We start from the raw sequence: 15216 nt of genomic DNA on the forward strand, positions 1-15216 counted from the left end.
AAGTTGTCGACCACAGTCGCGTATTTTGTGAATTAATATTCCCTCCCAGATGAAACCACGCTTTAACTGTTAAAAAAAAAGTGAAGGATACCTACGGGATTTTGGTCAATAAAACGTTTAAAGCATTGGCAATAACTTAGTATTTTAGTGTGATCTGCAGGTTTCAGTTCTTGAACAGACATTACTTTGTAGGGGAAAAGTTTCATTCCTTTTCGATATCTTTCAGCTGTACTAACTTACGCATTGACTATGATGGATTTTCTACCATAGCATCCGAAATATCAAGCAGCTTCTGTTCGTTTAGTTTAATTGGTTTTCTACTTCGATTATCGTCTTCAACAAAACTTGTTGCCGGAAATTTATCGATTATAGTTATAATCGAGTTGCAGTGAGGAAGTGGAGTATTTGGAAACGTTTCAGAAAACCTTTGCTTCATAAAATCAAAATACGTATCATCTTCACGAAAGACATGTTCAACGATAAAAATGAGTTCCTCTACCGAAAGAACGATTACGTTTCTCACAACTACTGATTCTGATAAAGGAAACAACACGAAACGGAACGAAGCACGTTCAACCACAAATCAACAATTGACGCCTTGGGTTTATTGTTGAGCAACGCCCAACGAACCCGCAGAGCAACAAACCTAACGCCGAAAGAACAGAATGCAGCACATAATTCTAAAGCATATTGCTCAGCGACTTTCCGAACGTACTGTATGTATGGTAATAATATTTCGTTGTTACAGAAAAAAGATCTATGTAAAAATGTATAATAAAAAAGTATTATTCTTGTAATTAATGGAGAATTATATATTAAAAACATATTAGAATTAATGATAATTATAAAATATTAACAAAATGTTAATATCACTTTAATATGATAAGAAAAAATCCACTATGACCCAATAAAGAGATGATATTAACAGGTAGGAACAAATATAAAGCCAATTCAACTTAAGAAATTAATTAAGTTAAAAAAAAAATCATGTACTTCGTAGTTCAGACAGTTTGTCTAAATAGCGACAAAAATAAAATTTGTCGAATAAATATAAAATTAACATCATTTCCTAATGTAATAACAAATACATATGTTTTACACAAATCATTACATAGTAATCATTTCTTGATAAAGTAAAGTATCCATCGGTCGTTAGGTTATCCGCAGAAATTACTGTGAAGAGTTTTTATGGTTAAATGAATATTTTAATTTATTTAATTTTTGTAACGTAACATTTTTTAATTTTAAAAACTAGCTTATTAGTTTATATTAAAAAAAAATATTTTTTTCAAACCTTGCTTTACTGGAAGTGTTACATTTTTTCCGATGAGTTTAAAACCTACAATTCGCTTCCTATTAAATATTTAAAAAAACTGAGGATTTTTTTAATTTAATACTCCAATAAATTATCGGTTAATTCAGACTATTTCATTTTATTATTATATTTTTTTTTTAATTTAAGAAAAATTAAAGTATCTTTTTATAAATTCAGTAATTTTATTGGATTTAACATCCGTGAAAAACGTGAAAAAGTTTTAATATTTCTTATTCATCACTCTCATTAATATTCTTTTTCATTGAGTTCACCAAATTTAAGTGTTTTGCAATAAATTATTTTCCACCTGTAAGGCATTTAACTACACGAAGTTATTACAATCTGGACATCAATTGTTACATTAAAACAACAAATTCACATGTTTTGGTAAGCTGAATAATAAAATCTATTTAGTAATTAAATAACCCATTATTGTAATCGGAATAAATAGGCATTTGTAAATAAAAAAATGCTGTGGAGAGGAGAAAGTACTGTAACAATGATGTAATAATATAGATTATACTATGAAAACTACTCATAAAATAATTTACCGGCTAATAGTTTTCTTATGCGAATTTATATCCTTATTGGTGCAAATTATTTAAAAATATTTTATTAATAGGAAATTAATTCATTCTCTATGTAAGGATTATTTTTCATTATTACATAAGTATTTTTACTAATTTATTAGTTGTTTTTCTTAGTGAAATATCTAAATAATGGAAAATGCCTAATAAATGAAATACAATTAATTCAAATGTTACATTTTATGATAATAATAAGAGAAGATTAGTTATTAGCATAAATAAATAAATTACCAAACAAAGATAACAAAAAAAAAAGATATATTAGCAGGATATATTTTAAAACTATTTTGGTAGCACATTTACACATATAAAAAGTTAAGTTAGTTTTTTAACCATACAAAAAAGATAAGAAAACCTTAGTTTTATTTTATTGAAAAAGATAAATTAAATAATAAATAAAAGCCCACCTCCGTGGCTGAGTAGGTAGCGTCTCAGCATTTCGTGCGGAGGTCCCGGCTTCGAATCCCAGTGGAGATGGGATTTCTTCATACGCTACCAATTTCACCGGGATAATTACTGTAGCTGTTGATGCCTGATCTTTCATAAAAAATAAATAAATAAGTTGTTATAGATTAACCGAAAAGTGATTTAGGAATAACCAACCTTTTTTACAGTTATCATAAATCTTCAAAATTATCGGCAAAGATATCACATTTAAAAAAACTTTTGCCCATTTTTCATACTTGAGACAAAAAAATTTATTATTTTTCCAATTATTTTTCATGAAAGAATAAAAGTTTGCAACTTCTATATGTAAATAAAACAATAATAATCATGTGGAATCTTTCTTTTTTCTGTTATTACATTTGATAATTTATTTCTTATTTTAATCATTTCGGACTTGAATTGTGGAGTACAGCATACAACTCCAGTATTAACATAGTTGAACGCTACCAGACAAAAACATTGCAAAAACTGCTAAATATATCTTGGTACATAAGCATTAGCATCATATGTAACGATTTTAAATTGTGAACTGTTCAGCAGGAAATCTCTCTCGTCACTCTACAGTATGAAAATCGTTTGGATCGGTACGCGAATTATTTGACGGTCAATTTATTGGATAACACGATCACTGAATTTTTAGGATTGCTAAGGAACAATATTCTTGGTTAGCCTTATCGTTTAAATTAGGTTACTTTATGGTTGGCTGTACGAGTGCTCTTTTGTTTTATTTCTTTCATTTCGTTGTTATCGTCAAGCCACAAGCCGCTGGGTCTGTGATTACTTAATGTTAGTTCAAATATAAATAATATTTATTTTTTGTTCAATTATCTTTCAGAACAGATTGTAAAGTTGTGTCGTTATAATTATAAAAAAAAATTAATCATAATAATTTATCATTAATATTTGACTATTAGATTAATTGTACGTACGCAAATATAAATACGAGTACGATTTTTATTTATCTTATTGTAGAATTAATAACGGTAAAAAAAGAAAATTAGTAAAAGTAACAAATTAACACCTGTGACTCTCTGCGTAAGCACGCATGAAAAATATAAAACTACGCAGTCAACACAATCTCACATTTTTTTCGACCTTAAAAATTAACGTAACTTAAGAAGGACTCAACCAATCTTCATAAAATTTTCACTTGAACAACTTCAAATACAATAGTACAGCATATCTAAATTTCAATGAAATTGTTCGCCTAGTTTTTTATATTTTCTTCTTTTTCTTAAAAAAAAAATGAGTTTCTAATAGAGAAAAAATGAATTAATTTACAATGAGGTACCTATTATAATGAATTAAGTTGCTTTTTTAAGAAAATATTAATGAAATCTTAAAATACAAGAATTTCTAATAAGAAAGAAGTGTTGAAGAATGTCGTATAATTTTTTAACTTCTATACTATATATCTGAACAAAAGAAATGAATGAAATAAAGCAAAACTTTGACAATAAAAAATCCAATGAGATAAAAATAATAAAAACTTAATGATTTAATTCTTTTAACTGAAAATAAAAATCAGTAAATAATCCAAGCAAGAAAATAGTAAAGAAAGGTAGATTTATTATTAGGAGAGAAATTAATTTTTAAATAATAGTAATAGTAAAAGAGCTGATTAATTAAGTAATAAGTTAGAAGAACAAATACTGTAATTTAAATAAAATAATCTTCTTATTAAAATTTAAAAAAAAATAATAACAGTAATATAATATGGAAGATATGTTAAGAGGTTCAGTAAAAAAAAGAAAATCTTACATTCGATATCAAAAAATGGATTTTGATAAGGAAATTATTATTTTTTAAATAACGTAATTCGTAGTAGTATGGCTTACTATTTAATAGTAAAACATTGAATGGTAGGAAGGTTGAAAAACAAAGATAAATAGGGACTTTTAAAAATTATATTTCAGAAGAATTTAAAAAATTAAAAGACCTGATAGTATGTAATGAAGAGGTTTTTAAGATTAATTAGAAAATAGAGTTGTTTGTGGTAGAATAGTGTTAAAAAAAGAACCGGGTTGGTGGGCCGTATATATATATATATATATATATACATTAGGCATCCAAATTAATTTTTTAGATATTATATAATTGAAAGAGATAAAAACGTTAAGGGAATGAAAAAGATTAATCAGATAATTAAAATTGAGGATGTAGTCAAAAAAAAATAAAATAGTTGTATTATATGATAAATAAATTATTCATTTCTATTTCCCGTAATATTAAAAAGATAAAACCTATTTATTTATAAGTTATCTTACTATGTTATAACCATTAAATTATTAAAACTTTTAAGCCGTACAATTAAAATTAAAAAAATTAACCCACCGGGTTGGTATAGTGGTAGAACTTGTCACCGTAAAACAGCTTATTTCGAATCGAGAGTTCTAAGGATCACATTCTAATAAATGTAGTTGCTTTTATACGGATTTGAATACTAGATCGTTGATACCGGTGTTCTTTGGTGATTGGGTTTTGAAGTAATCACTCGTCACAGGAACGGTCGGCCTGAGACTGTTCAAGACTACACGTTTACACCGGTCCACTCACACACATATTGATGAGTCGCTAATGATTTTTAATTGTTGATGCTACTATAAAATAAAAATAAAAAACAAAAATTAAAAATATTTTCTTTTTATTCATCTAAATAATCGTTGCAAAGATAAATCTAGACCGTTGCAGTGAATTTAACATAGGATTTTATATATATAAATAATTTTTGACGTAATAAACATAATTCAAATTTTACACGATATTATTTGATAATTATAATTAATAATTAAAAGGTTGGTCTAGTGATAAATTCGTCGTCGTAAATCAGCTGATTTCGAAGTCGACAGTTCTCCGATTCAAATCCTAATAAAGGTAGTTAGTTGCTTTTACACGGATTTGTATACTAGATACACCGATGTTCTTTGGTGGTTGGGTTTAGATTAACCACACACCTCAGGACTGATCAGCCTAAGTTTATTCAAGACTACACATTTACCGGTACAGTTACGTTTCACTAATGACTTTAATTGTTAATACGACTTACAAAAAAAAAAAAATTATAAACACGTTAGAATCATTCTATAATTTTATACTTTATTATAATAAACACTATTAAATATTACTCACAACTTTTTAAACTAGTTCAACGACAATTCACACGTTGAAAATTGTTTAATAAGAAATATTATTTTAAATGGTACGGCGTAGGATATTAAAAATATAAATGTATTTACAAAATGTTGGAAAATGAATTAGAAAAAAAATCGGTTAAAAGATAACTCAATATTCATTTTAAACTTCTAAAAGTTCTATTAAAAATATAAAATTAAACGATAACGGGATTTTCTAGCGAGATAACGACAGCAGAATAAAAACATTAACAAGTATTAAATTATGTTTATAAAATTTTCAAAAATGTTCCGTTATTGAAAAAATTAATGAAACTTAAAATAAAAGAAAATAATTAAGAATTAAACAATAAAAAAAGGAAAAGCAGTTTACTTATTATGTAACATAATTAAGTGTAATAGTATTTTAGTGTTCATGCAGTAAGGTATACAAGAAAAACAAATTATCTCATGGAAGGAGATATTTTATCTAAGAATTAAAAATAAATTTTTGAAAATATTTCTGCGGGAGCAAAATGTTTTGTTATAATAAAACAAAAAAGAAGAAAATAATACAGGCTTTTTAAATGTAATATGACAAGAGGATGATGGAAATCTCTTCATTTCAAGGAGAAAAATTTGAGACAATATCTTGCAAGGAAATTTACTAGATTTGTAAATCGTACATTAAAACTTATACTTTTAGTTAATTTTATAATATTAAAGATGTCTAGAAGGTAAACCTAAAGATAAAAAGTGGAATATATATATATAAAACATTCAAGAATGTTAGGATTTAGTAAATATTAAACGAATATCATTGAATAAAAGGGAATAAAGATTAACTTTTAGTTAAACGACCGATGACTATAAAAAAAAAAATGTGTTTATTTTTTATCAAAATTGGCACGTACCTAGGGACAGGTATGGGACAATTAAGAATTGATAGTTAATATAATTCATAAAAAATTATATATTTCGAAATCATTAGAATATAAAATTGTTAAATTTTTTTTATATCTTTTTATCGTTAATTTTAAATTATTTAGCTAAAGAATTTTCAAAGATTAAATTTTTAATTTAAACTAAATATTATTCATTTAAACAACAAATCGTTTAATATATATTTCATAAAAATAGATGAAATCATTCTACAGTTACAAAAAGATTAACAGACAAACCTTTTATTGAAATTTATCATTCCTCTTCATCTAAAGTATTCGGATAAAATTAATTAAACTGATAGTAAGAATGAATTTTAAATATTTTAAAAATAAACTTAAGTAATACGTTTATATTTTGTAACTTAGATATATTCTGAACAAATTTACAATTAAAAAACAACAAATTTAAAAAAAAAGCAATGTAAACTAACAATAATTATAAGAAAAAAAGTTTTTTTGTTTGTTTTTTTTTGTACTACGCTAAACTTGATTTAATTTAATTTTTGATTAATCATCTACATAGATTATTAATTTTCTTGATTTAAAAAAATTAACAAGTAGTCAATAATACCTTATTTTTAATCATAATAGCCTAATATCTGGATATTTTACATGCAATAAAACATAAAATATATATATATATAAAACCGTTCCAACACTAACAATATGTAGTACCTGTTTTAATACTGATAAAAAAAAGATATGAATATTTTCTTTCATGAATTTTATATTATATAGATCTTTGAAAAATATAATTAATTTAATAAATATTTATATTCTATTTATAGAATTTATTCTATAAATTTCAAATAATAGAAAACATTATAAAACGATTTTAAAATAAATCTTATCGACTGACCTAATATTTAGATTTATCGGGCACGTACAACTACACTGAAGATTATTATTTTCTTGGCATTTATAACGAACTTTTTTCAAATACTTTAAATCATAAAAACCATAATAGAAACTAATATTTAAATCAAATGTACGCCAAATGTCACGATTATGTAGACAAAATTAGTTATTTAAAGAAAAAAAAAAATTTTTTTTATTTTTATTTATTACAAACTGAATTCTAATTTAGTCTACCGTAAACATTTTTCATCTTCTGAAATTTTGTTTTAGATCTTTTTAATAATATTTTTACAAAAAAATTAAATATATATAAGCCTAAATGTACCAATTTAGTAACATTTTATATTAATTCATGAAATAATCTTAATATGTTGTTACTTATAAAATAAATAAGACTTAAAGTAGGCTCTAATTAGATCTAAATAATCACGATGCCTTTATAAATAAATAAATAATACAGATTTTATACTTGGATGACTTAACGATGAATAATTATTACAGGTCTAGTTGAGTTGTAAATCGATTAGACTATTTCTAACTTGCGATATATTTTAAATTCATATTTTAAAAAGTATAAGAAAAATTGAGTTTCTTTTTAAACTATACTCAAAATTGATTAGAAATATTAATACTCAGAAATTTTTACGGTATAAAATATAATTACTTAAATATTTCAACGACCCAAAAAATTTATATACCATTAATTTAATATAAAAATTATTTAGTATTAATATTTTATTAAAAAATAATGTAATTAAATGATTTTTTTTTAGTTTTACATGTTAGATTGGTAAAAATCATAATCTTCTATTTCTCTTAAAAAACAAAACAAAAAAAAATACAGAGTAAAACCCAAATATAAGCTAAAGTTTGAAAAAATTACATGTAGCTTTTTTTATTTACGTTTTTTCCTTAAACTAGAACTATAAAAAAAAGTATTTAGTTCTGTTAAAAGTATTAAGACATTCAAATTTAAATAAAGTATCATACGCATTTTATTGTGTGAATCTTAATGTAATTAAATCCAAAATTTTTGGTTTTGTTTATTTACTAATTTAAAATATTCAAAGTAAAATCATATTTAAAAAAAAGAACAAATTTAAAAACAAAAAAAACAATTTAAATTAACAGTGATTATGAGAATAATTGCATTTAGTTTGACAATGTTGAAGGTACTGTAGTTAAACGTTTCACTTAACAGTAATAAAGAATATATAATGTAAAGGGTTGTTAATAATAGTTGTAAGAAGTACGTGTAATAAAAGGAACTAGGCCTTAAGTAAGAAAACTTTCCGAGTCGCAACGAACGAGTGCGATAAAGATAGTAAATAAGATAGAAGAAAGAGGTGAAGACGGGTATTGAAGGAGAAGGTACGAGTGTGTGCAAGTAGGTGTGTTTGTGTGCGGTAGAGCGAGGCGGTGTGGATATTTGTAAAAAGGATGTCGGCAATTATAATTAAGCGCGATAGAACGAGATAGAACGACCAGGGATAGGCGAGAGGTGTAGCGGTAGATCAATAGCCGGAGGTCAAAGCTCACAGTCGAGTACACATCACAGGCGGAGGGATGTAACACGGTGTGGACATATTGCCGCAAGAAGATCCATCTGAGACGTGATGCAGCCGCCGCGCGGGACGCCCTGACACGATTGGAGCGCCGTCAGAGTAGGCGGGGCGAGATACGATCGCATAACCTATCAGCCGCCGCTCCCCGCGTTGAAAAAAGGGAGGGAATGAGGGGAAGAGAATCGGAAAAAAGGGAGTAGTAGTACGCGCCACCGTTTAGAGGAGAATTTTTGAGAGACGTGGTAGGGAGTAGAACGTCGAGTGGGGCGATGGGTGAAGCGGAGAGTCCGACCGCCGGTGTCCTCGTGTTTATAGTCGCGTTTTGTAACGGCTTAGAACTCGGCGCGGTCGCTAGTACCAGCAAGACGCGGTGACATGCGTGTCCGGCAGAGGTTCGGGTTAAAACCGCAACGACAAGAAGAAAGGGGGACTCACCGCGTGGTGGGAGTGGGGCGGGCGTAACGATCTGACCTGGTGGAGGGGATCTACAAACTGAGGACAACACCGACTCACACTAACAACCCGGCTCGGTTCTCCTCCTACCCGAAAAATATCGTTTTTTCGGCGGTGTTATCACCGAGTGTTATCCCTCCTACCCCACTACGTTACCGCCGCCGGGTCGGGCGGCTATCACATCGCACCGCGAAAAAATCTCGCTCGTCGTCGTGTGCCAGTGATTGCGTGGGTGTGCGGACATGCAGGTGGGGGCGCTTCTGTCACGTGTCTAAACCACCGTCGATGAACAACCGTCGGTGATCGACTGGGACGTTGAACCTACTTCTTATATTCCGTTCGCTTATTACTACGAAAAGAAGAAAATATGAAGATTTAATAGTTACATGAAACGATTCGTAACGAAAAAAAGTTTATGAAAGTATCAGTGATTATAATTAATAACGATAATGGTTTTAGTAATAATATTATCAGTGTTAAATCGGTGAGTTATTAGGGGGTGGCGATACCTGCCATGTCCACGTTTACATTTAGAGGCTCGCCGACTAGCCAGGTACATAATTAACTAATTAATTAACTTAGCGACTAAACTAGTGAGTAGCGTACATAATAGTTTGTAGTAGCCGTTTCCATTACGTTACAAAACATCCCGTGGGGACTTAACTACCAAACTGAGTAGCTAAGTAATGTAACTTAAGTTAAACAAAGTACTTACAGACAGTTTTAAGTCTATTATTATTTAACCGGATTATTATTATATATCCTTGTTATAATCTATTTCACTTCTTTATTATAACAAGGTGTACAATTTTTTTATAATTATACAGTTTTGTTAATTGTATTTAATAAATCCAAAATAATTTTTAAAAAAAGAAGAAAGATCATTAAAAATTGAATTTTTATGTTAAGTTTATTTATTTTCTGACAGGATTGTAAAAACTGTGTTCATAATTTCTTTCGCCTAAAAAAAATTAAGGTTGGATATATTCGATTACATTCAGCTAATTATAATACATTTATCTTATAAAGCAGTAATCTTTTTAAACAGTAACTTGAATAACATTAAAAAAAAAAATACACAGAAAATATTTTATTACATTTTTTATTTTTTTATTATTATTATTTTGTCAGATGTAAAACAAATAATTTAAGACGCAATACTTAATATAAATATGAGATAAAATATAAATACTTGTCATGTTTAATGTACTATTGGTATTTAAAGTTAAAGCCTAACCTCAAAAATTGAATGTTTTGTTTCCATTCCTTTTGTAAAGTCCATACTTTATAGTATATTTTTTTTGTATAAAACTTTTAAATATTTCTCAGTACTTCTTCAGTTATACAGAGACAAATATAGTTTGATTTAATAGGCCAATATAAAGAATAGAGTATAAATTATTTTCCTGAAATAAACAGCTGGTAAAATTAATAAAAAAATGATATAAACAGATAAAAAATTAGAAATATTTAGAAGTATATAAATCGTACGTTTTATTCTCTTATAATACAATAAAATATTTTTAAAAATTACCATATTTAAGTGTAAATAACTAATACTTAAATACTAAATAATTTTCAATTAAACTTTTTTTAAACTTCAATAAAAAGTTATAAGATAATATATTTCTTTTTTCAATAAATTAATTAAAAGCTTAAAAATTTACACGTTTTTTCATTTGTTCAAACAATTATATAATTCATTATTTTTTACTTTTAAATTATTGAGATATCAATCATAAAATGCTATTTTAAGTAATCACAATCATAGGTAACTAGGCCAAACACGTTTAGTAAATAAATTATTCAGTTATTTAAGGAAAACCTTTCGGAATAAGTTAATTTAATTAATGATACAAAGACTATATAAATTTAATTTAAGGATTACCTCTATTATACATATAATTATATAATTCAAAATATAACCAATCAGATATAAGCTAAAAAATAAATAAAATGATAAATATTTTATTAAAAATAATAAGTTGACGACACAAAAAAATAAAAATAAATAAGGCTGTAAAAATTCCGAAAATAATTTTTTAAAGGTTATTCTTAGTAACACAACAAAAGATTTTAAAGTTATGGGATACATGCTAAAAAAAAAAATCATCATTATTATTTCAATTATAGCATAATTTTAAATTAAGTACATAACCCAGTAATATCATCAAAAGTTCAATCAATAAACATATAGGTTCGTATCAGCTAATAAGTTTACCAAAGAACTTAACTTCACAACTTAACTTGTTGATAGAGATCTGTTCCATAATATTTTTATTTAACGGTCAGTTTTATTTATAATATATTTTATAATATTATTATGATTTAGAATTAAAATTGTCGATTTAAAATACTTATGAAACTATTATGCGAAAAAAAGAGAAGAAGGAAACAGGTTATATTAAAACAAAATTTAACTATCGGTTATATATATATAAAATTATTTACCAAAGTAGGTCCGCATATAATTATGACAATATTTTAATGGGATATGACGTATATCTAAAACAGAAACATCCGTGATTTTCTAAATATAACTTCTATTAACAAAACGCTGTCTCAATTTAACATCATATATAGGAATTTAGATCAATGGACGTATGCAAATATGTTACTGACATAATAAATGACACGTAAGGAACTTGGAGAAATAACGTTTCCATGTTTTGTTTTGTTTTTTAAATCAATAATTACTTTTTTTTTGAGTTAGAGAGCATTATTTAATAAGTAGAGAAAAGCATTTTTGAATAATTAAATTTTTTTAGAATATTTTATCTACGCGTATATTGTGAAATAAGTACAACATAAAGTTATGTAGAAATTCTTTACATTTGGTTGTTTATATTATTAAATCAATTTTAATTGAAAAATATAAAAACTAGATTTCCGTAGGAATAACTAATTAATTTTATACTTTTACGTTACCTTTAAAATGTAAATCTTTAAACGTTAAACTTTAAAAGTAAAAATATTTAGAGATTTTTCATTTTTATTCATATTTTTTTTTTTTTTTTTTTTTAACACTCGTAGATTAAAATTAATTTACATTTATATATATATTATTTTTTTTATTTTTTTCTTATATTAGATAATTCTGATCATTACACAAATTCAGTAGGCCTATAATGAACTATAATATATATTTTACACATTATTAGCACAATAAAAAAATTTAATTGGTTGAATATTTTATACCTATATAAAACTTTTATTGCTGTATAAAATTAATTAAAGAGATCTGAATAGAAACGACACATTAAGTAATGAAAAATAAAACTATAATTAATTTTAATGAAGTAAATCGAAAATTAAAAGCTAACCTGATCTGATTACACTAGTACAAGTTTTTTTTAATAAAAAGATTTAATAAAATATGATATTCAAATAAAATTTCGATTATAGCAAACTGCAATAATAAATTAATAAAAATTAAACCAAAAATTTATGTATTGCCCCAATTTGAAGAACTATAAATTGGTATTACAATAAATAATATCTAAAATTTATTTTTAAAATCTATATTTCTTATTTAAGACTAATATTTATGACCCGCATTTTATAAAGATATGTAATAAATTTTTCCCTTAAAAATCCATTTACGTATATACGGCTGAACATTTATTTAAAATAATATATGTATAATTATAAAATGGGATATTATAAGCTATGTTTTTTATGTGTGCATGTTGATCAGAATTATAAATAAAATAAAAAAATCACTTGTAAGTTAATTCTGTAACAGAATAATTTGAGTTATTTAGAATGACACACTTACTAAAAAATATATTGGAATGATTATTTATATTCTATTTGAAAAAAAAAACGTGAAATTAAATACTAAAAATAACTTAAGTTTCATAATGATATAAAAATATTTTTAAAAAACTTATTGTATTTATGTATAACTAATCAGTACCTGATACACAAAACATGTATATATATAGTGGTCACTTCTTTAACAGATATTTAGTAACATTTAATCTGTTGGAAAAATAATTAGATGAGATTGAAGATAAAATTATTGGTTAATCCAAAATAGTTTTTTACTTTATTATTATTTTTGACTACAATCATTTAATAGGGTAATTATTTAATAGAATAATAGAATAATTAAAAATTATTATGCTTTCATTAAATTAGTTAAATGACAATTAGCATTCATTGAATAGAGGATAAAGGCTTGAAAATAAAATAAGACGTAAGAATGTTAATTATTTACTGTTAAATAGCCTAATTTAATAAAATACTAAACATCTATTTGGTTTTTTGAATTTAATAAAAAAAGTTATTTTAGTTACTATATCAAGAAAAAAATGACTGCTAGAAACTTCTAGAATAATATACGAACAGAAGTTATAACTTAAACTTAAAGTATATATATACTTTATCTATACAGAATGATTAACAAAACATTAATTCTATATTTCTTGAAAATTATATATTTTTATTATGTTTTATATAAATTTATATGACCTATTTATTTATTTAATAATTATAATGAAATAAATATGTAAAATATAATAAAGCTATTATATAAAGTAACTTTTATAAAAACTTTTTATAAAATCTAAAACAGAAAAAAATGTTAGGCCTAATTAATAAAACAAATTAAAATAATTAAACAATAATATAATTAAAAAATAAAGTAAACAGAGCAAGACAAATGATTTTACAATAATTATAATTTTTTTTTGAATTTATTTTACGTATGTAATTATCAATATATTGCAATTACGTATGACATTGGCGACAGAGAGGCGGCAGAATTTTGACAGTATTTTAATAGACAGACGCCGACTAGCTAATAATTAGACTATTTTAATTTTAAAATTATTGAAAATTTTATTAAATGAATTTTAATTATATTCTGATTATAATTAGCCCGAGACTAATAAGAATAAGGTTATATAAGATTAAGGGCGCTATTCTTTGTTAAAACATATATATTTATAAGACGGCGGCAATTCTTTGTAATTACAGTCGGTATTTTTTTCTTTGTACAAAATTAACAAAATCAATCGGTTAATTTTTTTTTCTTATTCAACTACCAAAATATTATTAGAGAAAAAAAAAAGAAATAGATAAATTAAGTAAAAAAAAAAAAGAAAAGAACAAATCTTAATTTAGATATGTATATACAAATTAAATAAAAATATTTGACAAATATGTTTTAATAGAAAAACAAAGTCGATGAAATATTTTGATAATAAAAAATCAACCATTAATATCTGGGTGAAATAATTTCGAACAACTTTTCTTTAAAAAAAAAAAGAAAGTTAAAGAAAAAAAAGAACAATAGAACAATTTTGAACACCTTTTATGAAAGAATACAAAAGAACAATTTTTTCGTATCGATTCATATTATTCGGCATAATAAACGTCAAACATTTTAAAAATAAGTTGCTTTTTTATATAAGTTAGGTTGTTAGATAAAAAAAATAAATAAAAAAAGAAATAAGTAATGTCATAAAATAAAAAACAATATTTATGGCCTCCTATATTAACAATAAATAAAACTGTGCGTTGGCATATATATTTCTTATAAAAAGAGAAAACTGTATTTAAAATAAAAACTGGTTAAATTTATTTTAGATATTATATAAACTTTGGTTAATCATGGGACAATTTTTTTTCAAACAAGTAACCAACATAATTTTTTTATATATGTAAAATTAACTTAAAAGATTATTCGCTTGTTACTTTTTTTATAGTTTTTGTTGAGCGCTTCCGCAGAGATCTCTGCTTCTTCAGAACTGATTTTATTTTTTTATTTTCGTTCCGACCACTATGGATTACATTTAATAATTTTGACTTCTTTAACCAGAATATTTTGATTCTTTTACTCTAAAATGATTTTGCTTCTTGATTTGATTAAAAGAACAAAAATTTAAAAAGTTTATTATTTAAGGTATATATATATGCATTATTTTTTTC

The 15216-nt window shown here is 25.0% G+C and overlaps 1 protein-coding gene across 1 annotated transcript in view; it reads left to right on the forward strand.

Annotated features, from left to right (window-relative positions):
• The first annotated feature begins 9170 nt into the window (after positions 1-9170).
• mirr (iroquois-class homeodomain protein mirror) overlaps positions 9171-15216 on the forward strand; it is a 227285-nt gene continuing 221239 nt past the window's right edge. Inside the window, exon 1 of the mRNA XM_075372815.1 lies at positions 9171-9832. Coding sequence (XP_075228930.1) covers positions 9794-9832 — 39 coding nt within the window. The 5' untranslated portion in view covers positions 9171-9793. The remainder of the gene's footprint in view (positions 9833-15216) is intronic.

This window comes from Lycorma delicatula, chromosome 8, assembly GCF_047948215.1.
Source record: "Lycorma delicatula isolate Av1 chromosome 8, ASM4794821v1, whole genome shotgun sequence".
NCBI classification, from domain to species: domain Eukaryota; kingdom Metazoa; phylum Arthropoda; class Insecta; order Hemiptera; family Fulgoridae; genus Lycorma; species Lycorma delicatula.